Source organism: Marmota flaviventris, chromosome 7 (assembly GCF_047511675.1).
Source record: "Marmota flaviventris isolate mMarFla1 chromosome 7, mMarFla1.hap1, whole genome shotgun sequence".
NCBI lineage: Eukaryota > Metazoa > Chordata > Mammalia > Rodentia > Sciuridae > Marmota > Marmota flaviventris.
Genome location: NC_092504.1, coordinates 85,473,774 through 85,498,615, shown reverse-complemented (window position 1 = coordinate 85,498,615; position 24,842 = coordinate 85,473,774). Strand labels below are relative to the sequence as shown.

Here is a 24,842-nt window from a genome sequence, read left to right as displayed (position 1 = left end):
CCTTGAAATTAAAAAAAAAAAAAAAAAAGGTATGGGGATGTGGCTCAGGGGTAGAGGGTAGCTGCACTGGTACTCAATCCCTAGTACCACACACACACACCAAAAAAGTATTGATAATTATATTTTATTTATTAAGTAGTATTTTAGAAACAATTATCTAATACAGGGTCTCAAAAGCAGGATGTCTTACAGAAAGTGACCAATGTTTGTGTGGTCCAGGAAACCAACAGTTTTCTTTTTCTCCAGTTTCCTTTCTTTTCCCTATGTTCTTTCACAGGAGAAAGCTATTACTACTGGGGGAGTAACAGCTAATGCCCAGGCTACACTGATGAGAACTTGATTAAGAGGATGATGCTCCTTGTTAAAGCTTGGAATCCTATGTGGCCAATTTTGGCTCCCAGTGCCTGGAAGCAAGTGTCTGTGCCTCCTGGATTCTTGGATATAGTCAGGCCCTGGAAAGCCTTGGCTTTCTAGGAGAGCATCAAAGACAAATTTTCACTTTGATAATTTGCCCATAGTCAGAACTTTTCTTTACTTCTAGAAAAACCAATTTCATTGAACATGCCAGGAATCTATTCCAAAACTCTTCTCTTTCCTGTTCAAGTTTATAAAAAGATATGCAAATAGGAAGAAGAAGAAAGAATGACTCAGGCCTAGTAAATAGAGTCTGTTCACAAGTTTGAAGACTGCTTTGTGGCAAACATAAAACATGCACTGGGTCAACTGCATCCAAGGTTACAGATATACAAACCTAATTGAATCTAAGCTACCATGTCAGTGTGTTTCACTGAAGAAAATATTCTTCCATTAACAGAAATTAGGAGAATCTGAGTAGTGTCTATAAATTAAGAAGCAAACTAAAGCTATTTCCCCTTACCTGCTTCAGCAGGGTTTTGTTGGTCCCCAGTTTATGCTGCTCAATACTTTTTCTTACATAGACTCTTTCCACAGGGGTCAGATCTTCTTTCATTAGTGCATGTAGTTCTTTTAACTGTTCATTTTCATTTTCTGAACCAGCATGCAAGCTAAAAAAAGAATTACATAAAAAAGTACTTCTTTTTTTTTTTTTCCCTACCAGGAATTGAACCCAGAGGCACTTAACCACTAAGCCACATCCCCACCCCTTTTTTATATATTTTATTTTGAGACAGGTCTTGCTAAATTGCTGAGGTTGGCTTTGAATTTGTAATCCTTCTGCCTCAGCCTCCCGAGCTACTGGGATTACAGGTGTGCACAGTGCCCAGTAAAAAAGAGTACTTCTCTTTATTTCATTTTTCATATATCACAAAACAGCAAAATATAGATTTGATATTCTAAGTTAGATTTTCTAATTAGACTTTCTAAGCTAACCAATGAAAAGATAAGGCTTTCCACTCTTATTTAAAAATCAAATTTAACGTAAGAATTATTTAAAATTATCATAATTCTCTGAATATCCTGTGGCTTTCAGAATTTAGCATCTTACCTATAAGGTAAAATTGGTTTGGCAATCTTTCTTACACTCCCAACTCTGATAAACTTTTCAAATCCAAGGCTGAGAAGGCTTTAAAGAAACAAAATAAAATAGATATTATTTACAAGATGAAATATAAAACAAGGTTTCATATAATACTTATATTAAAACTTATTTGTATAACAGTATATTTTAGGGTTATATAATTTAATGTAAAATTACTAAAGTCAAATCAAGTAAATGCTACACAGTTAAAAGAATTCTTTTATAAAACACATTTTATAGAGATTTCTGTTAATATATATATATTTTTTCCCTTTTGCAGTGATTGTGATAAAACCCAGGGATTTGTGCGTGCTGGGCAAGTGTTTTTACCCCTGAGCTACATCCCCAGTGCCATTTTATAGAGATTTTTTAAATATTTATTATTTTCTGCTGAGGGCTCATTTAATATTTGTAAAACACCAATGTCAGTATTTGTCACAAATAAAATTACCCCTGAATATAGTAATATGGAAAGCAACAGATATCATATATTTAGCATCAAGATTTAATAAGAAGAGCTTCATTACATATGTTATCTCAATTAATACTCACTACTGCTCTACACATTATCTCATGTTAAAGATTAGGTCAATGGCTGGGCACAGCGGCGCTGTAATCCTAGTGGCTAGGGAGACTGAGGCAGGAGGATTGAGAGTTCAAAGCCAGGCTCAGCAACACCCCATTTCTAAATAAAATATAAAAAAAGGCTGGGGACGTGGTTCAGTGGTTAAGTGCCCCTGGGTTCAATCCCTGCTATCAAAAAAAAAAAAAAAAAAAGAGATGAGGACAATGAAGCTCAAAGTTAAAATAACTTTACTGAGGCCACATCATTAAAAAGTGAATTCAGCCATGATTCAAACCAGGCTGGCCTGTATATGTCCACAGGCTATGATCTTATCCTATATACATTATCCATGACTAGGGCTTTGTGCGGAAGGTACCTTCATCTACCCGTCCCTCTTACTTATAACTATAGCTGTATGCTAAGAACAGAGTTGGTGCTCAATTAAATATCATATCCTCTAAGACACCTCTACCACCTCAAAGTGAGAATTTAAAGATCTGGAGGACGAAAGCAACTATAGCCCTCCAAAAAGAGTTTTCAAAAATAACACCAAAAAAACAAACAACCCAATCAATAAATGGGCTAAGGAGCTGAACAGACACTTCTCAGAAGATATACAATCGATCAACAAATATATAAAAAAAAGATTCAACATCTCTAGTAATTACAGAAATGCAAATTTTTAAAAAAATAATATTTTTTAGTTGTAGTTGGACATAATACCTTTATTTTATTTGTTTTTATGTGGTGCTGTGGATCGAACCCAGGGTCTCACACGCGCTAGGCCACAACCCCAGCCCCAGAAATGCAAATTAAAACTAAGATTTCATCTCACTCCAGTCAGAATGGCAGTTATCAAGAATACAAGCAACAATAAGTATTAGCAAGGATATGGAGGGGGAAAGGCACAATCATACATTGCTGGTGGGACTGCAAATTGGTGCAACCAATCTGGAAAGCATTATGAAGATTCCTTGGAAAACTTGAAATAAAACCACCATTTGACCTAGGTGTCCCACTCCCCAGTGTATATCCAAAAGACTTAAAAACAGCATATTACAGGGATGCAGCCACTTCAATGTTTATAGCAGCACAATAGCTAAACTGTGGAACAACCTAGATGCCCTTCAATAGATGAATGAATAAAGAAACTGTGGTATATATACATAATGGAATATTACTCAGCATTAAAAGAGAATAAAATTATGGCATTAACAGGTAAATGGATGGAGTTGGAGAATATCATGCTAAGTGAAATAATCCAATTCCAAAAAAACAGGGGGCAAATGTTTTCTCTGAGAAGTAGATGCTAATCCATAATGGGATGGGGGGTCATGGGCTGAATGGAGAAACTTTGGATGGGGCAAAGGAGATGGGGAGAAGGGGCAAGGGGGTAGGAAAGATGGTGGAATGAGACAGACATCATTAACCTAGGTACATGTATGATAGCATGAATGGTATGATTCTACTTCATGTACAACCAGAGAAGTGAAAAATTCTGCTCCATTTGTGTACAATGAATTAAAGAACTTTCTACTGTGATGTATAACTGATTAGAACTAATAAACTACTCATCATCATCTGGGAAACACTCCCAGTGAAGGATTCTTTTAGGCTTATATTTTCTCCATCAAATGTTTACCACTTCTCCTCAGCACCTAATTTGATTTTATTTCTGGTATTTTATTTCTGCCAGCTTGCCTTTATTGAGTCTTTCAAAGTATTTATCTTAGTTTTATTAGAAATAACCTGTTACATTAACATTTCTCTGGTTTATACATTTCATTAAATCGGGTGATAAAAAATAATAATTATGAAGAAATTTATTTAGTGTCAATACATAAATAGATATCATTTTTTTTAATTTTTCATAGTCCTCATTATAAAGAAGTCAGCTACTTTCAGTCTGAAATACTAGTTTACATTGTTTTTAATATGTTTATGTTAAATCTGTAACAATAAAGGGCACAGTATCCTCAACCTACTGCTACCACAGGGTAAAACATATGTGTATTTACCCATACTTCTTCATTTCTTCTCAAGAAACTTTGTCCTATCCTGTCCATTACAATAACAAAATATATTGTCTGTTCAAATGCACAACAAAAATGTTATCTTACTGTGAAGAGATACATAGGTTCAGCCTATCTGTGGCTGAGGCAACAATTCTAATTACAGACTTACATTTCTCAGGTCCTTTTTAAAGACTCAAACATTAAAGAATCTCTTTTAAGTGTTTCCTTTTAGTATTTAGTACTTACCCTTCATTCTAACTTCTTGACTTTTTTTTTTTTTGGTTTTCTAACAGTCTACTCTGATATTTTCATTGTAGGTTTAGCAATGTAATGTTCTTTCCTGTGTAGTCCCCAGATAACTTCTCAGTATCTTAGAAGTAACAATGTCATACTCAGCTACTCTTTTTTTTTTTAATATTTATTTATTTTTTAGTTTTCGTTGGACACAACATCTTTATTTTATCTGTATGTGGTGCTGAGGATCGAACCCAGCGCCTCACGCATGTCAAGCGAGCGCGCTACCGCTTGAGCCACACCCCCAGCCCCATACTCAGCTACTCTTAAATTTCTCATAAACCTACACAATGGTAGAACTTTTCTGAAGGGCAATTTTGCAAAATTTATTAAAAAATTTAAATATGTTCCCATCTTTTATTCTTGGCTTAGGCTTGTTTCCTAAGGAAAGAATCAGAGTATGATAAAGATTTATATTGAAGGATCATTGCCACAATATAATTTATAATGGTAAAAATTTGGAAAGAACTTATTGATCAAAATTGTTTAAATGGTACAAGAAAATCACTGAATATAATAGAATTATTAAAAATTATGTTTTCTAAGATGTAATGCCACAGAGAAATAACTTTTAAATAAAAAAAAAGTAAGACACAGAACACTGCATATTGTTAGATCCCACATTTAGAAAGTGTACATGTATAAAAAAAAATTGTGAAGAAATGTAACAAAATATAAACTACAAAATCTGCATATTTTAACCATAGCATTAATTTATGTGATTATAAAAGTTAAATTTTTAGGACTCAGGATGTAGATCAGTGGAAGAGCGCTTGTCTAGCAGCATGCTTGAGGCTCTGTGTTCAATCCACAGTACCATAAAAACAGAGAGAAAACAAAGTTAATTTTTAAGAAGACTAGACTTGTAAATAATGGATTATTTCTCCTATTAAAACTCATAAAATGACAAAGTTTTTTGGTGAAAAATTAAAAATGTAAAATATTCTGTGTAATTTTCTTTGCATTTTTAAAATCTTATGCAATCACAAAAATTTGATATCTGCAGAATAGAATGCTACTGTATTCTTTGGATCCCTCTCACTGAAATTAAAAACATAATCTACTTAAACTGTTCAGCTTTGTTAATAGTGTATATTTTAAGGCAGATGAATAAGATATTGTTGAATCCCAGACTGTTGGTTCTGAGATTTTAGTCAACTTCTAAGGTAACAGACCCAAGATTCATGGGTCAGAAAGGACTTTTACCCATGGCACAGAAAGCAATGTGGATATCATAGTATTTGAATCCCTTTGTCCCCAAGTTTCATAGGAAGATGAAGAGTATCCCCATGGATAACTGCACCTGCAGTGGATTGAGTTAGAGGACAAGAACACTGAGATGGGAGATCCACTATCTTTAAAAACAAGTAGTAGGCAAGTTCTTAGTCCTGAAGGATGATATTAACTCATCAGTTAAAACTGCTTGCTATAAAGACTACCCTGAGAAACGCCCATGGTGGATTACCTCCCCCGCAATACAATGTAGCCCTGCGTGTTCTTAATTGAAACTGAATTTTTATATGAATACCCCATCTTTTTTATTTTTTTTTAAGTTGTAGATGGACACAATATCTTATTTATTTATTTTTATGTGGTGCTAAGAATGGAACCCAGTGCCTCACACATGGTAGGCAAGTGCTGTGTCACTGAGCTACACCTCCAGGCCCATGAATATCTCATCTTGATGCCAAAATTATCAGGTTTGGTATTTGATTTTATCCTACTTATTTTTTTTAGTATTTATTTTTCAGTTTTCGGTGGACACAACATCTTTATTTTATTTTTATGTGGTGCTGAGGATCAAACCCAGCGCCCCGTGCATGCCAGGCGAACGAGTTACCACTCGAGCCACATCCCCAGCCCAATCCTACTTATTAATTAATAGTTTAGCTTGTTACTTAGCACAGATGCTAGCTTCTGGGTATAAGACAATAGCCTTGAGTACTTGGCATACCCACCAAGGATGTACATAGAAACTCAGGGCCTGTGGTGGATTGCCTCTCTCAACAATAACCTAAAACATCAGCTACTCAAATACACTTGTCATACCTACCCAAGAAGTACTCTGTCAACAGCTACATTAGTGGAAGAAGAAATCAGAAGTTTCCATGGCCTTGTATTTGCAACTGTAAGAGCTTCAGTCTTTTCAAATAGTTGTACAAAGAACAAAATCACCACTGCCAGCAAATAACTCTTCCCTGCTCCAAAAACACCTAATTATTTTAAAGAAAGAGAAAAAATTAAAGTGATATAATAAACACATTACTGAAAGTACAAGAAATATTTAATCTGTCACATTCTCCTTTATTTAATTATTTGAAAAAATTGACTGCCCACTATGGAATGACTAAATAATTAACAAAATACTTCTACCTTTAATGAGACCACAGTCAACCTAATAGGATAAGCAGATAAAGAGATAATACAAAAGAATATGGTAACACTGTTATGGGATCAGAGAAAGAAGAACATCTCCTTTGGTGGAGAGGGGGATGTTACAACAGAGTTCGTAGCTATTAAAAATTTTGTAAAAGAACTTTAAGAATTTCTATAAATAGCAAACAGGCAAGAGATGAGGCAAGGGACAAATCACAAGAGGTTAAACATATGTTTTTTATGACTGAAAAACCTGAATCTTAAAGGTTAGTGGAAGTCATTGAAGGATTTTAAGCAATATAACTGACTTATCAAATTGTGTGTGTGTGTGTGTGTGTGTGTGTGTGTATGTTTAGCAAGTGCCCTACACTGAGCTACATCTCCAGCCCTCAGATAGTTTTTGAAAAACTATTTGGAGCCAGGCATCATGGTGCATGCCTTTAATCCCAGCTACTCTGGAATTAATGGAGTCTGAGGCAGGAGTATTTATTGCAAGTTAAAGGTCAACCCTGGCAACTTATTCAGACCCTGTCTCAATATAAAAACAAAAAGGGCTGTGTACATAGCTCAGCAGTAGTATTAGAAAAAAATAAATAAATAAACAAATACAGAGAAAGGAAACCTAAAGGTGGATCAATAAGAAAATTGTGTGAGATAATCCCAACGTAATAAATACTAAATTTACTAAGCGTATTCCATTGTGCCAGATACTGTTCTAAGCATTCACTTACGTTGAGTTATTTAATCCCCCACCCCTCTGAGGTAGATGCCGTTATCATTTCCATTTTACAGAGCAGGAAATTAAAGCTAAGAGATAAGTGATGTGTTCAAGATCATATAGCTAATAAATGAAAAAGCCAAAGGCAGAATTCTAGCTCTAGAGACTACCCTCCACCGAGTAGGCCACGTGGAGATCTGATGATGGACTGGAATGTGTGGATTCAAGTAAACTGGAAGGAGAAAATCATTATGAAGGATGGATGGCAAGCAGTCAGATGGGACCCACCTCAGTGATTGTTCTGATGTGGAAAGATAAACAGTAAGAAAGTAGAAGATTAAGTAGAGAACTAACCTATGGAGAAATGAGCTACACAGAAGCCAAAATACAGAGAAAGGTATTAATTCTGAATAGAAGAAAATAGAGCTCCCTTCACCTGGACAGAGCAAAAAAAAGGGTAAGAATGAGTCTAAACTTACGTAAATTGAAGGAGCTCAGGACATTAAAAGAAGTTTCTGTTACAAATTTAATTCCTATTTTAGAGGCAAGATCAATTTCAGAGGGGTGGAGGAGGGGCAAGGATGGGGTTATGAGAACAAGGAAGTTCTGGAATAGCTGCTGTGGAAGATGAAAGAGTAAACAGAGTAGGAATATAAGCTTTGCTGATAAGGATTGAAGTCCAGTCTAACAGAAGAATACACAGATATCTAGACCAATCTGGACTCTTTAGCAATGACTAAATAATGCTGACCATTCATCAGATATGCTACCAATTTTTCGTTTCAAGGTAGTCAGATGTGCTCTAATTTAACAGTTTACTCAAGTGGGTTCTGGGTTCAAGTTTAAAAGTATTTACTCACAGTTATTCTGGACTAGGATATTACGAAAAGATTACTTTATATAAGTTTACATAAAAATATATTTACTAGGACTGTTTTCTTGCTTCTTACCATGTATGACTGTGATAGGGAGGGTATGGGTGTGCAGTTCCTTCCCTTCTTCAACACTTTCACGGGATGCCATCATTTGAGCTATCTGAATTAGAGCTGTAGCTTGGTCCTTGTTTAACTTGTGTGTCTGAATTAACTCACTAGCTAACTGCAATGTTTCTCCCAGGCTAAGTAGTTCAAATTTTGTACTGATATTTGCAAAGGCTGGTGGGATAAATTTTCTCTTATTTTCTCTCTTGTTGCTAACTGTAGTTGACGGAGACCTAGTAAAAAGGCAACAAATCACAGACTTATTCACAACTGGCCTTCATTTTATAAACACCACAGAAAACATTTTGTGGGTAAGATGGGGAGGACATATGGATACCAGCCTCAACTTAGAGGAGTGTGCAAGAAGACTAAACTTTGTTCAATATTTCCTATCTGTGGCGTGAGTCTACATATTTTACACATTACTTTATATAATCTTCAACAACAAGAGGAAGTTAATTATTTCAAATACAGATAGATATATACAAATATTAAAATGTTTTCCCAAAACTCAGCACTGTTAAGAATCAGATAATTAACAGTGTTTATTTCAGGTAAAACTGAAAATATATAAATGCTTGTATTTCTATTTCTATAAAGGTTCAATTCATTTCAATTGCACAAAAAAATAATGGAACCATAAGGATATTTTTTAATTAACCATAAATCTCTTTTGTTTTGACTAGGATATTACGAAATATAATATTTAAGTAAATTTAATTAAACTTGCAATTTTTAATATAATTTTTTTATTTTGGAATTTTTATTTGCTGGAGTTCCAAAGATAACAGAGTATTCCTAAATATTCCTCACCCACTTCTTCCCCTTATGTTAACTTTTTACAGTGCCAAGATATATTTGTCAATACCAAAAGACCAACATTTGTTCATTACTATTAAACTACAGTCTTCTTTCACATTTTATGTTTCCTAACTTCAATATCTTATTCTACTCTAAGATCCAAGTCAGATTATCATACTACATATAGTAATCCATAAGGATATGTTTTACCTAGAATTTCATTGGCATGAGAAAAGCAAAACACTCCAAATGAGTAATAACAATCCAAATTGGAAAAATGGACTTTTTCTATTATTTGAATGCATTTAGGACACTATAACTTTCCATTTTTTAAAAAGGATCTTGGTGTTTGAAAAATTAACTGGTAATGTTAAGAATAAAATCAGGGCTGAAGTGCTTGCATGGTATGTTTGAGGGCCTGGGTTTGATCCTCAGCACAGCATATAAATAAATAAACACTAAAAAAAATTAAAATTAAAAAACAAAGAATAAAATCTAGTCAAGTTGGTGGGGCATGCCTATAATCTCAAAGGCTGGGGAGGCTGAGGCAGGAAGATCACAAGTTCAAAGCCAATCTTAACAAATAGCAAGGCCCTAAGCAACTCAGTGAGATACCTTCTCAAATAAAAAAAATTAAAAGGGCTGAGGATGTAGCTTAGTGCTTAACCACCCCTGAGTTTAATTCTTGGTACCAAAAAAAAAAAAAAGAATAAAATCAGTATTGACATATGCACTGTATGCAAGCTGTAAAATAATTCTTATAAATGCCAAATAATATACAGTATCAAACTATAGATGAATTATTAAATCATCACTCCAAAGATCTTTAGAATATTATCCCTTGATACAGAGAAAAAATTCACAGTACTTATTTATTAGCCCAAACCACAATACATAAATAAATAAATAAATGGTAAATTTTGCATATTTCCCTTTCTCTTTTTATTTTTTCAAATTTTGTTTATTTGTGTGGGGGGATGTATTGGAGATAGAACTCAGGGACTTGTGCATGCTAAGAAAGTATTCTATCATTGAACTGTGTCCCCTACCCCCTTTCTCTTCTAATTAATGACAGTAATTTCATATTCTAAAAAATAATTAAACTTTTATTTGTAAAATTTAAATAATGTACTTTTATTGTATTTTTATATTCACTTTCAGTTATCATTTTTTAATACCAACAACTCAAAGATAAATGATGACTTACATTGTTAACAAATATGGCATTAGAGGTAAAGCAGCTGGATTAAAGTAGTCTTGAATATTTTTCAAAGTCGTCAGCTCTGTGCTAGCATTACAAACTAATAATGCATGGACCACTGCTATAAAGAAGATGAGAAAATGAACACTTGATGAAAATAAAATGACACATAAAAAACTGGATTAAATGTCTTTATACCTCAGAGTTCAACTACTAAATTAATCATGACATAAAATAAACCTTTAAGTACATGCAGAAATGTCTGTGAACTTCTATCCATTGAATTACTATGCTATCTACTCATTCTCTTTCTATGAGTATACATAAATTGCATAACTTAAATCAAATTTAGAGTTCTGCATATCAGTAAATGAATAAGAACACCTGTTTTGAGTTAGTGCACTGAGGCACTGCTTGATGGCCAGCAGTTCTCTTTAATCAGCATACCAGTTGAGCTGTACGGAAGTACTTGTGTAATTTTAAAATATTCTCTTGCATGTCTTTCTTAATTATTTTATTAAAATATATGGAAAACAGGAAATTAGCATGCTGATACTGGTAAGTAAATAACTGCAACAAATATGAAAATCTCCATATGAGAAGGATAAACGTTTATTAGTTTTTTATTAGATTTATGCTGGTTGGACTAGGTTTGTTCAGTTAAAAAAGGAAAAATCAAAATCTAAAAGCAACTATGAAATAATATGAATATGTCATTAAATGCTTTGTCTGGATCAGTTATGAACCAAATTCAACTATTAGAAATCATTAAGAGATCAAAATGTACAGATGAGTTTACAGATTCATAGAACTAAATATGAATTCAACTTACTAAAAGTTTCTTTATTACAAGAAAAATTTGGTGGGTAGCCTGCCTTATTAATAATTTTTCAAAACAGATAAGATATTCTCAAAGCAAAAATCATACTCTTCTGGCTCAATTCAACCTAAAATCTTCAGGACCTTCCCAAGGTGAAAATAAATTATTCACTAAATATATTTTCAAATAAACCATAAGGATTAGAACTTGATGCAAGAAGTTCTTTGAAAAAATTCTCATTTGTACGCCTATTGTTTGTACTTTTAAAAAGTCAAATATAAACTTGTAAAATTCAACTTTAACCTAATGCTTAAATGAAGATTCAAGATTTCATTATATTGCTTGCCCTATGGGACTTGAACCCCAGAAATAATGATGTATTAAATTTTCATACACATTTTCAGGAACTCATTGCATATAATAGGAGAAACCACTATAGCTTTAAACACCATTGGTTTGTTGGCTTTAAACAAACAATCCCACACACAGTTAGTTAGCATTAGTGCTCAAAGTTCATCATATGTCTATCAACCTTTTAAAATACAAATTAAGATACACATGGTAATACTTACTGTTAGTAGGCCAATTAGAAGGGAAATAACCTTTCAAGGGCAGTAGCTCCACCTCATTGAGAGATGATGGTCCAAAGAAAGCACTGCATGCAATAAAAGTATCCAGTTCAAAGTCTAGGGTTTTTGAAATCACCCAAAGATCATCTAAAAAAACAAACATTTTACCCCCAGCTTTATTGAGGTCTGAGTGACACAAAATTGTACATAATTAATTAGGTTGTATGACATGTATTCTTGAGGTAAGTAGGCTGCTGGGGAAAGAACCCTGGGCCTCACAAACGCCAAGCACATGCTCTGTCACCAAGCTATGATCCCAGGCACAACGTGATATTTCCACATAAGTATACCTTGTGAAATGGTTTCAACAATCTAACTAATCAACATGTCCATCACCTGACAGAGTTATTTTTGTGTGTGTATGTATAGTGAGAACTCTTAAAATCTATTCCCTTTGCAAACTTCAAATACATGATATGCTATTATTAACTATAGTTATGCTGTATATAGGATCTCTAGAACTTGCTTATAAGTAAGTTAGCACTCTTTGACTACTATCTCCCCATTTTCTATATCTCTCAGCTCTTAGAAACCACCATCAGGTGTTTCTCTAAATTCAATTTTTTTTTTTTTTGGTGGGGGTGTGTTTTGTTTTTGTTTTTATACAAGGGATTGAACCCAGGGTGCTTAACCACCAAGCCACATCCCCAGCCCTTTTTAATATTTCACTAGATACAGGGTCTACCTGAGTTGCTTAAGGCCTTGCTAAGTTGCTGAGTCTGGGTTTGAACTTGTGATCCTCCTGCTTCAGCCTCCTGAGTTGCTGGGATTACAGACATGTGCCACTACACCCAGCTAAATTCAATTGTTTAAGATTCATATATAACATTGCCAAATTTGTGTCTGCTTATTTCACTTAGCATAAAGCCCTCCAAGTTCATACATGCTATCACAAATATTAGAATTTCCTTCTTTTTCGAGACTGATGTATATTCCATGGTATAGACATATATATTTGTTTTCTTACTGAGTTGTTCTAGTTCCTTATATATTTTGGATGTTAATTCCTCATCAGATATATGGTTTGCAAATATTCTCTCCCATACTATAGGGTGTCTCTTCATTCTTTTGATTGTTTCCTTTGCTATATAGAAGATTCTAGTTCGACATAATACATTTGTCTATTTTTTTTTTTAGATGTCCATGCTTTTGAGTTCTTACTCAAAAAATCTTTGCCCATTGGACAAATACCTTAGATTGATTGTTCTTTGTTTCATAGATGGTGCTTGTTGCAGTGTCCTCACATGGTAGAAGGAGCAGAAGGCCATGTACTCAGATGGCAGAAGGGACCAAAGGGGCTAGGATATTTCTTTTTTATTTTTTTAGTTTTAAGTGGACATAATATCTTTATTTTACAATTATGTGATGCTGAGGATGGAACTCAATGTCCCTGCATGCTAGGCAAGCACTCTTGCCACCATTGAGCCACAATCCCAGCCCCTGGGATATTTCTTTCATGGGACTTAAGTTTCAATATATTAATTTGTGAGGGGGACACATTCAGATCATAGAAACTACTTTAGGGGAGTAAAATTTCTAATCAAGAGGCTGAACTAACTACAAAATGGGATCCTAATTAGAATAAATTATACTCTATGCATGTATAATATGTCAAAAATATATTTATCATGTATATCTAAAAAGAACAAATTTTTAAAATGGGGGGAAAAAATGAGTCTGAACTAGAATGATTGCTGGCTGCCTTCCTGCAGGGAATAGAGAGAGAAGTAGAGAAACCCTATGGAGCTGGAATGTTGTTTTGAACTGGAGTGCCTAGAGTGTATCACTGATGATTCTGTCCTCTTCCATTTACTACTCCTCCTTTTTTTTTGTGTGTGTATTTGGTGCTGGGATGAAACCCTGAGCTTTGTGCATGCTAGGCAAGTGCTCTACCACTGAGTTACAACTCCAGCCTAAGATTCTGTTCTTACTTTCCACTGGCCCTCTCCCCAGGCCCCAATGCCCTGGAACAAATAGTACCTTGCTATCCATAAGTTAATTCACATTTCTGGTCTAGAAATCCTCTGTGCTACAGTTTGGATACTGAATATTCCCCAAAGGTCTATGTGTTAAAGGCTTAGTTGCCAGGGTGGTACTACTGGGAAGTAGAGGAACCTTTGAGAGGTAGGACCTAGTGGAAAATCGTTAGGTCATTGGGGGCATGCCCCTAAAGCAGATTTTGACAACAGGATTCGTCTTTGTTTTTGTTTTTATACAAGGGATTGAATAAAATTTTTTCTGGCTCAGGAGGTCAATAGTTTATTTTTCTGTGTGCTCCTGCCTTGATATGCTGTCTTGTTAGAGGCCCAAAACAATGAAGCCACTTGATCACAGACTGGAACTGCCAAAACAATGAGACAAAATAAATCATTTCTCTTTATAAGTCAGTTTTCTCAGGTATTTCATTACAGTGATAGAAAGTTGACTAATATACTCTGGAAAAATCAGGGCAACAACAAAAGCACTGTGCTGTAATGAGCAGACAAAAACTGGTGGTAACTAACTGATCACAGGGCAGTCTCCATCCCACCTCAATTTCTCCAAACTCTGAGGGCTAAAGAATTTTGTAATACAAAAATATTATTCTATTTAATGTTGCTTTTCCCTTGAACCAAACCGTTTACACTTGACCTTATGGGTTATTTCATGGGTGACTGTGGTTTTCTGGTGGCTAGGTCTCTCCACACTATAGTTCAACTGCACCCCTGATTTCTGGAACTCACTGAAGCTGACAAGTTTGGGGTTGGTCTTCCCTCATAAGAATTTCCAGAAAGAAAAGCAGTATGAAAAAATAAAATAGCATGAAATAGCTCATAATGTTTACATTAATTACACATTGAAATGATATTGCTTTGAATATATTTAGGTTAAAGTTTATTATTAAAAATTTTAAAAAGAAAGCCTTATTGAGGATTCTCCCAGAAGGAAGGAAAAACTAAAACACAGAATATATAAAAGTTAAGCAAGCTAGAGGATAAATTCAGAGGTGCTAACATCTGAATAATAAAAGACATACAAAGAAGGAAGATTATTTGAAGAAATAATAAAGATCAATTTTCCAGAATTACAAAAAAGATTAAGAACCTCAGAGTTAAAAGTCTTATAGTGTGGCCAAGAGAAGAAAAAAAAAATGAAAAATCCACATTTAGACACAATTATCAGGAAATAAAGGTAAAATCATAGATAAAATTTTAAAGTTTCCTTCCCAAAAGAACAAATAACAGAAAGAAAGAATCAAAGTACCCTCAGAGTTTTCAACAGTAACAATGGATTCAAGAAGACAACCAAGTACATAATTACTAGGTTAAAACATATGAAATTGTAGTTTTTGTAGGTCACAAGTATTTAAGGGAAAAAACTCAGAGCCTAGAATTTTATTTCATTATTTTATTTCTTGCAGTGCTGGGGTTAAAACTCAGGAATTTGCCAATGCTAGGCAAGTACCCTGCCTCTGAGCTATATCCCCAGTCAAAAGTGAGAACTTTATAAAAAGTAGTCGGAGAAAGATAGATAGTAAATAGATCCACACTAACTCCAAAGTTACATTAGCACTACTCAAAGTAGCCTGACCTGAATGGTTCGTAATTGTATGCCATAAGTAACTTGTGCTAGAATGTAATTCAACAAATCAACTGTTTTAGTCAGCTTTTTCACTGCTGTGACTAAAGAATCTGATCAGCACAATTGCAGAGGAGGAAAAGTTTATTTGAGGGTTCAAGGTTTCAGAGGTCTTAGTCCATAGAAAGCCCGTTCCATTCCCTGGAGCTCAAGTTGAGGCTGAACATCATGAAGGGAGAATATGGCAGAGGAAAGTGGCTCATATGGTGATCAGAAAGGAGAGAGAAACTCGCCAGATACAAATACATATCCAAAGCCACGCCCCAATTCCCTCCTCCTCCAGCCACACCCTACCACTTCAGTTACCAGTCAATCCCTATCAAAGGATTAAATCACTGATTGGGTTAAGACTCTTACAAGCCAATCATTTTTCCTCTGAACCTTCTTGCATTGTCTCACATGTGAGCTTTTGAGGAACACCTCTCATCTAAACCATAGCATCAACATAATGTTTCTTCACTGAGAAAGTCTTGCAATAAATAAGACAAAATAACTAAACAAGTTTGCCTAATGACATAAGTGATTTAAATACTGAAGTAGCTGTTTCCCTCTGTTGAAAACTAGTAAGTTTGTGGATTGGAACCAGCTGCAGATGATACTCCAAATATTACTAGTCTAAATAATGTCACCCTAAGGAAAAAGGAAGATAGAAAGTGAAGGAGAGCATCTAGAGAAGAACAAAGGATTGTGAATGTTTTCTAAGAAGTTGTTTTACTGAAGGAAAGATTAACTATCACTTTTTAAGATGGCAAAAAAGGATTTAAAAGAGCAAAGAAAGAGTGGGATAAACGAATAATTTAAGATTGTAGGAACATATACAAATGTATCAATGATTATAATTTAAATCTAACTATTTGGGCTTGTTCTGTTTACAGGTCAAATTTTTTATAATTGACACATACAGTGTTTACAAGGAACGTACCTATGAGAACACACAAAAGTGTTCAAAAAAGATTTATCAAGTACATATTAGCAAAAACATACCTGGCATGTCTATATTAATAAATTCATTTTAAGAAAAAGGTATTAAAGTTGTAGAGGGTCTCTATATGATAATAAAATTTCAATTTATCAAGAAGACAAGAGTAACTTAAAACATATGTGCACCTAATAAAATAAGCCTAATATATGAAATGCAAAAAGTAAGAAAATAGCAAGAAGAACGTGAACCATTGAAGATTTCAACTATCACCCTGAATTGCTGATAGATGACTAACCAAAAATTGGCAAGACTAGAGAAGATCTGGAGAAAGCAATTACTAAACTTGATTTGTTTAAGAGCTCAGCATCTAATAAAAAGAGAAGGCATATATATTTCTCATTTTCTATACCATTAAAAAAACATAGATGAACTTTAAAGAATACTATTACGAAAACCATAATCTGCTAACTAGTAAGTTTGTAGACTGAAATCTGCCTGCAGATGATACTCTGTAGGTTAAGTTAAAAGTTAATATAGAAATTTCCTTAAAAACATGCTTACTAACTTGTATGCTAAAGATGAAACTATAATATAAAATTTAAATAAAATTAATTTAAATGAAAAAAAGTACTTCACAAAAGTAGAGTGGTACTTTGAGGGAAATTTACAATCCTAATTTTATATTAGAAAACAGAAAAAATCCTCAAAATTAGCAAGCTACATATCTGACTTAGGATGTATGAAAAAGAAGATTACACTAAAACCTAACAAAATAAGAGAGATCTTAAAAATAAGAGTGGAAGACAAAAAGAAACCAAAACCAAACCAAAATAAAACAAAGATACTTGCTGATCTTTTGATCCACAAAGGCAAAAGGTTGTTCTTTGAAAAAACTAACCAAATAGGCAAGCCTTAGGCATGTATAATTATATCACAATGAATCCTGTTATTATGTATAATCATTAAGTACCAATAAAAAGTTTTTAACAAAAATTTTAAAGTAAATAAATAAGCACTTGAAATATAGCTTAGTAGTAGAGGGCTTCTGGGTTCAATCCCCAGGAGGGGGGGAGGGAATTTACAGAGATATTCAGCTGTTTGTAAATGCATCATCACCATGATCAGACCAACTTACCTTTGCTATAAACCGAAGAACTTTCTTTCCGACTCAATTTAAGATAAAGTTTGCTTTTCTTTTCACTATAAAATTCAGGATTTACAGCAGTAAACTTTTTTAGTTTGCCGTACTGTTTTCTCTGAAAGTCAAATCCTTTCCTGAAAAAAAGAATAAAAATAAAAATAAATTTGAATATTAAAAAATTTTTAAATCTTTTTTTAAAACACAACATAAAAAGGAAAGGATCAGAGTTCTGTGCATTTACATACTTTCATACATGCATATGAAAAATAAATATATTCCATCAAAGGAAGAAAACAGCAATATCACAGAATTGTCATCAATTGATTGGACTGATTGCAGTGCTGGGGATCAAACCCAGAACCTTGTACAAGCATTCTAGGCAAGCACTCTGCCACCGAACTACATCCCTAGTCCCTATCATCAGTTTTAAAAAGATGAAGATAGGAAAAAGTATCTAAAAAATAGAGAATATCAATTTCTATCACAGTAAAATAAAATTAATACTTGTCTCCACTATCTCCATATCTTATAGGTTACTGTGATCTTATAGGTTACTGTGATGATTAAATGGAATAAGACAAAATACTTAGAAGAAAACCTAGCATCTAAAAATTCCCAATAAATTATTATTAAGTTACCATGCATATGGCATTTATACTTTTTTAGTAATCCTACTTCTATACCAGACATGCTTCTAAAATGTACCATTCTATCATCCTACAGGCTATACAGTTCAAGATTGTGAAAAATTATTATCTGGCACTTCCAAAAAATTATTCCTATGATTTGTTCAACAGAGTCCCCTGAGATTGTGAAGAACAGCCCCAACTATGCATAAAAATGGTTAGAAAAATAGCCTCCTTCCAGTTATTCTGATATTTCTGAAACTGCTTGATATTTAGAGAGGGTTAAAATAACCTTACAGACTCCTTTCATTTTAAACTTATAAAAACTAAAGTATTCTCTCTGTTAGATACTTTTCCATCTCAATCTCTTTTAAAGCTGTTGATAATCCTGTGAGGGTTGCTATCTTCTGATTTATATTATTTATTAATATATATTTATATATTACATATTTATTAATGTATATTATTTTCTGATAGTAATTACAGGCAATTATTTGGTACCATGAAACATACCTCACCAAAAGATGGCATTCCTCATAGAGTGGTATCTTTTGACTTCTTAAATATAAGGCAATACTCTTAATATCATTTAAAACCATGCTGGGTTGAGACTCTTCCTGTGTTAACCATCCAGGAGTTACTTCCTCAAGCCACTTGAAAAATTTACATTGATCCACTTTGGGTCTGTCACATGTATAAAAGAGACGACCCTAAGGAGGAAAAAAATATATTAAAATTTAGGGCTAGGGGTGTAACTTAGTGGAGGAGTACTTGCCTAGCATGCATGAGGTCCTGGGTTCAAAGCACAATACTTAAAAAAAAAAGAAAGAAAGAAAGGAGGAAAAAAAAAAAGATATTAAAATTTAGTAAGAAAGATATTTTTATTTTTATTTTTTTTAATTATGCTTGTCAACACTTATGAAGACTGCTTGGCCTTACTAATATACTCTACAAAGTCACAATACAACTTAATTTTTTAAATACTTTAAACAATATGATAAAACTTAAAACCATGTACTTTTCCATGTTTTCTCTTTATCAAAAAGAGAAAAAGATTATATTATTCTGAGAATGAAAACTTATTTGAAATTAACAATAAATTAAAATTTATTATTTCTTTGATAAAGTGTTCATTATAGACAATTTGAAATCTATCCAGAAAGAATAACAAGCAATATCTCTGCATTTCTTTTCCAGCTTTTTCCTCACTTACACAAAGACACATAAATGTATATAGTGGTCTTTTTAAAAAAAAACTTAGATGACACATTTTCTATTCTGTAATCTAATCATTACACCCAACAATATAGTATAAGCATGTACCCATGTCATGAAATAATCTTGAAAAGAAAACAAAGATTTTAGTAGCTATATGATATTTCATTCTTTATGGCTATGATATTAGTTATGAATTCTTGCTTTTGGTAACTAAATTTAAAATCAACTTTATATAATTAATGAAATAGGATATGCAAACAGGTTAAGAAAAAATAATAGGTTAAGAAAGCACAGTCTTGCAAATGAGTACAAGCTATCAATCAATACACATTTTACTAACCTGACTTTTTCCATGGTATTTTATCAGCAATATACATTAGGTCAATCTGATTTTCTATTCTTCTGGTGTTGTTAGGATTACAAAGTAGACTGATTACAGCTTTCAATTCTTTCTTTTTTAAATTTTTATTTATTTATTTATTTTTATTTTAAGGGCAGAAATACTGTGAATTGAACCCAGGGGTATTTTACCACTGAACCACACCCCAGCCCTATTTATTTGCTTTTTGGTTGTTTGTTTGTTTGTTTTAAGGCAAAGTTTTGCTAAGTTGCAGAAGCTGGCCTTGAGCTTTTGATCCTCCAGCCCAGTGTCCCAAGGATGGCATGTGCCAATGTGCCCAGACAACCTTCATTTCTTTCAGGCCCATTCCTGCATTCTTCTAAACCCTCATGTGGAACATATTCTCCTTCTCAGTGGTATCACTGTATCTTAGGCATATCCTCCCAGTTTACCAATTACAGTAATATAAAAAATTTTCTTTCATGTTATCTCTGTGTTCATTACTATGAGGTGAGTTCCAAAGTAATTTGAAAGTTAATCTTAACTCATATTTTTGTGTCCCAGAATACAGCTCATTCTTTTCTTTTTTTTTTTTTATTTTATTTTTTTTTTATTGTTGGTTGTTCAAAACATTACATAGTTCTTGATATATCATCTTTCACACTTTGCTTCAAGTGGGTTATGAACTCCCATTTTTAGCCCATATACAGATTGCAGAATCACATCAATTACACATCCATTGATTTACATATTGCCATACTAGTGACTGTCGTGTTCTGCTACCTTTCCTATCCTCTACTATCCCCCCTCCCCTCCCCTCCCCTCTTCTCTCTCTACCCCCTCGACTGACCTTCATTTCTCCCCCTTGTATTATTTTTCCCTTTCCCCTCATTTCCTCTTGTATGTTCTTTTGTATAACCCTGAGGGTCTCCTTCCATTTCCATGCAATTTCCCTTTACTCTCCCTTTCCCTCCCACCTCTCATCTCTGTTTAATGTTAATCTTCTTCTCATGCTCTTCGTCCCTACTCTGTTCTTAGTTACTCTCCTTATATCAATCAACAAGTACATGAAAAAATGCTCACCATCTCTAGCAGTCAGAGAAATGCAAATCAAAACCACCCTAAGATACCATCTCACTCCAGTAAGATTGGCAGCCATTATGAAGTCAAACAACAACAAGTGCTGGCGAGGATGTGGGGAAAAGGGTACACTTGTACATTGCTGGTGGGACTGCAAATTGGTGCAGCCAATTTGGAAAGCAGTATGGAGATTTCTTGGAAAGCTGGGAATGGAGCCACCATTTGACCCAGCTATTCCCCTTCTTGGTCTATTCCCTAAAGACCTAAAAAGAGCATGCTACAGGGACACTGCTACATCGATGTTCATAGCAGCTCAATTCACAATAGCAAGACTGTGGAACCAACCCAGATGCCCTTCAATAGACGAATGGATTAAAAAAATGTGGCATTTATACACAATGGAGTATTACTCTGCATTAAAAAATGACAAAATCATAGAATTTGCAGGGAAATGGATGGCACTAGAGCAGATTATGCTAAGTGAAGCTAGCCAATCCCTAAAAAACAAATGCCAAATGTCAGCTCATTCTTTTCATAAAAACTGAGTTTACTCTATTATTAGTTCCTAATGCTCAAACAGAAGGCTCCTAAATCAAGTCTCATTCTTCAAGCTTGCCATAAAGCAACAGTTACCCAATTATGCATAAGACAAGTATTAGGTGTGTGGAGGAACAATACCTTATTTGGACCTTCCTTTTTAACCATGACAAGTTTTGCAGGTTGATCATGATGACAGGATGGCAAATTATTTTCTACAGTTTTCATTTTCTCTCCTTTGAATGATGTGTAAAACGATATGTCAACTTTTGAAAGAGCTTTGTGTAATCTTTGTGCCAACTCAAACAGCAATATATTTAGATGTTCTAGAAAAAAGTAGATATAGTTGAAATTTAAATACAAAATAATTATGTGTTGTTGGAGGGGAAGGGAGGGGGCATGAGGTTAGAAATGACGCGATCATTATTATCCAAAGTACATGTATGAAGACACAAATTGGTGTGAATATATTTTGTATATAACCAGAGATAAGAAAAATTGTGCTCTATATGTGTAATAAGAATTATAATGCATTCCTCTGTCATATATAAATAAAAATAAATAAATAAAATATTAAAAAATAAAAATCCTTCTTTATAAAAAAAAAAATTTGTGTTTCTATCACATGTGCTCTATATTAGCCAAAATTGATAATAGCCTTTAAATAGAATCAAAATAAAACATAATACAAATATCCTTTGTTGTTATGGTGGTGGTGGTGGTAGAGGTACTAGGGACTGAAGCAAAGAGGATTCTTCCTCTGAGTTTCATTCAGGAATGTAACTATGAGACAGGGTCTTGCTAAGTGGCTCAGGCTGACTTTAAACTTGCGATCCTCCTACCTCAGTGAAGTGGCTGGGTTTACAGACATGAGCCAATCCAGTTTTTTAAGGTGGATTTGCCCTTGTATCTTGAAGCACTCAGACCTAATCATACATCATACTTAAATTTTTCCATTTAATTAAACAAGTCATGGAACACTTCTTTTTTGACCATATTTATCTCTGGTTGAAGAAGTTGCAAATGATTTTCCCCCTGATTTATACTTCTACATATGTTAACAAATTGCTGAAATGAACACAGAAATTTTATAATCATAATATCAATATCTTTTTTTCAAAAATGAAACTGAACAAATCAACATTAAGGGATCAGTTTTTTTTTAATTTTGATTTGTTATATATGACAACAGAGTGCATAAAATTCATATTACACATATAGAGCACAATTTTTCATGTCTCTGATTGTACACAAAGTAGAGTCACATCCTTCATCTCTTCTTACGTGTACTTAGGTTAATGATGACCATCGCATTCTACCATCTTTCCTACTCTTTTCCCTCCCTCCCCTTTTCCCCTTTGCCCCATCTAGAGTTCATTTAATCTTCCCATCCCCACTGTCCCACAGCATATTATGGATCAGCATCCTTAAATCAGAGAAACCATTCGGCATTTGGGTGTTGGGGATTGGCTAAATTTCACTTAGCATAATAAAGGAATGTTTTAAATAGACAAAAATAGAAGCTAAACAAGTCACTTATATTGTTATAAAAAATATTTGATTTTTCACAATTTTGCATCACCCAGGGCCAAACCACTACAGAAAGCCCTCTCTCAGTCAGAGTCCTGCTTTTCCATACTCTCTGGAAATACTTCTATTTTAAAAAATGAAAAATTATGAGGTTGGGGCGGTAGCTCCGTGGCAGAGCACATGGCTAGCATGTGTGAGGCACTGGGTTCGATTCTCAGTACCAAATAAAAATAAACAAATAAGCTGGGCACAGTGGCTCAGGAGGCTAAGATAGGAGGATTGCCAGCCTCAGCAAAAAGTGAAGCACTAAACAACTGAGACCCTATCTCTAAATAAAATACAAAAAAAAGAGCTGGGGATGTGGCTCAGTGGTCAAGTGCCCGGTACCCAAAAAATAAAAAAATAAAGGCCTGCTGTTCATACACAACTACCAAAAAGAAAGAAAAACTATAATTTTAAAAAGATAATTTTTAAAATTTTATAATTTTTCTGGTTTTTTTTTAAAGAGAGAGAGAGGGTTTTTTTTTAATATTTATTTTTTAGTTTGCGGTGAACACAACATCTTTATTTTATTTGTATGTGGTGCTGAGGATCAAACCCAGCACCTAGTGCATGCCAGGAAAGTGTGTTATCGCTTGAGCCACATGCCCAGCCCTCATTTTTTGTTTTTAAAGCTCTATTTTGATCAAAAGTTAGAATAATGGTTACTGTCAAAAACAAGTAAACACATGGAAAACAAATCTGAAGTGGAGAATTAATATACCTGAAAATTCAGAATACACTTTCCCATAATTCTATTACACTAAGTGGCCATCAGAATAAAATAAAAATATAACAGTCATACCTATGATGCAAGAGGTAAAGGTTTGCTTATAATCAGCTGGAGACTGAAAAACAGTTGGTATGTGAATCTGCCTTTTGGGAAGATAAGCACATTTTACTTTTTGTCCACTTGGGAAGCATAGCTCCGAGCGGTTTATCTCCTGAAATGAAATGATTCAATTATAAAAGCTCCAAAAAAAAAAAAAAAAAAAAACAGTTTATCATTGAGGAAATTATTTTTTATAGATATGTTTAAGAGGGCTGGGGATGTGGCTCAAGCGGTAGCTTGCTCACCTGGCATGCGCGGGGCGCTGGGGATGATCCACAGCACCACATAAAAGTGAAATGGAGACATTGTGTCCACCAAAAAACTAAAAAATAAATATTAAAAAATTCTCTCTCTCTCTTTTGTAAAAAAAAAACAGATATGTTTAAGAAAATATACTAACTTTACTTTTGGTTTCTTGAGTCCATGAAAATTGTTTTCTAATTTTAAATGAGAATACAAATAGAGCCAGAATAACAATGCATAAGACTTTTAATTTTAAATAACATTTTTGGCTACCTCTTAATAAGTCCTTGAATTTTTTTTTCTCTCTCTTTTATTTTTTATTTTTTTGTTTATATATAACATTAGGGTTAATTTTGACATAACTATAAAGACATGGAACATACTTTGCTCTAAGTCAGACCCTAGTACTTCCCTTTCCCTCCCTTCCTCTCACCCCTTGTTCCCTTCTCTCTACTCTACTGATCTTTCTGCTACTTACAGTTGCTGTTTTTTCCTAATTAGTGACTTGTATAATAGTGAGATTCACTGTCATATATCCATATATGTACATAGTAAAGTTAGGTCAGATTTATTCCACTTATCACTTATCAGATTTACTCCCTTATCATTTCCTCAATCCCCTTCTTCTACTCTTCTGATCTTTCTTCTATTTCGGTGGAATCCATCTTCCTCTTTACCCACCCCCCCCTTATTTTGATTAGTTTCCACCTTTCAGAGAAAACATTCACCTTTAAATTTCTTGGTCTAGCTCATTAATTTTTCAATTTTTTTTTTTAGCCAGGAAAATGTAACTGAATGGATCATTGTATATCTCTATTT

The 24,842-nt window shown here is 33.8% G+C and overlaps 1 protein-coding gene across 1 annotated transcript in view; it reads right to left on the bottom strand.

Moving 5' to 3' along the window:
- Zgrf1 (zinc finger GRF-type containing 1) overlaps positions 1–24,842 on the bottom strand; it is an 82,556-nt gene that overhangs the window by 14,640 nt on the left and 43,074 nt on the right. Inside the window, exons 12-21 of the mRNA XM_071614466.1 lie at positions 23,754–23,892; positions 21,521–21,705; positions 18,718–18,914; positions 17,573–17,712; positions 11,841–11,984; positions 10,455–10,569; positions 8,417–8,679; positions 6,426–6,585; positions 1,466–1,543; positions 878–1,025 (exon numbers count right to left, since the gene is read on the bottom strand). Coding sequence (XP_071470567.1) covers positions 878–1,025; positions 1,466–1,543; positions 6,426–6,585; positions 8,417–8,679; positions 10,455–10,569; positions 11,841–11,984; positions 17,573–17,712; positions 18,718–18,914; positions 21,521–21,705; positions 23,754–23,892 — 1,569 coding nt within the window. The remainder of the gene's footprint in view (positions 1–877; positions 1,026–1,465; positions 1,544–6,425; positions 6,586–8,416; positions 8,680–10,454; positions 10,570–11,840; positions 11,985–17,572; positions 17,713–18,717; positions 18,915–21,520; positions 21,706–23,753; positions 23,893–24,842) is intronic.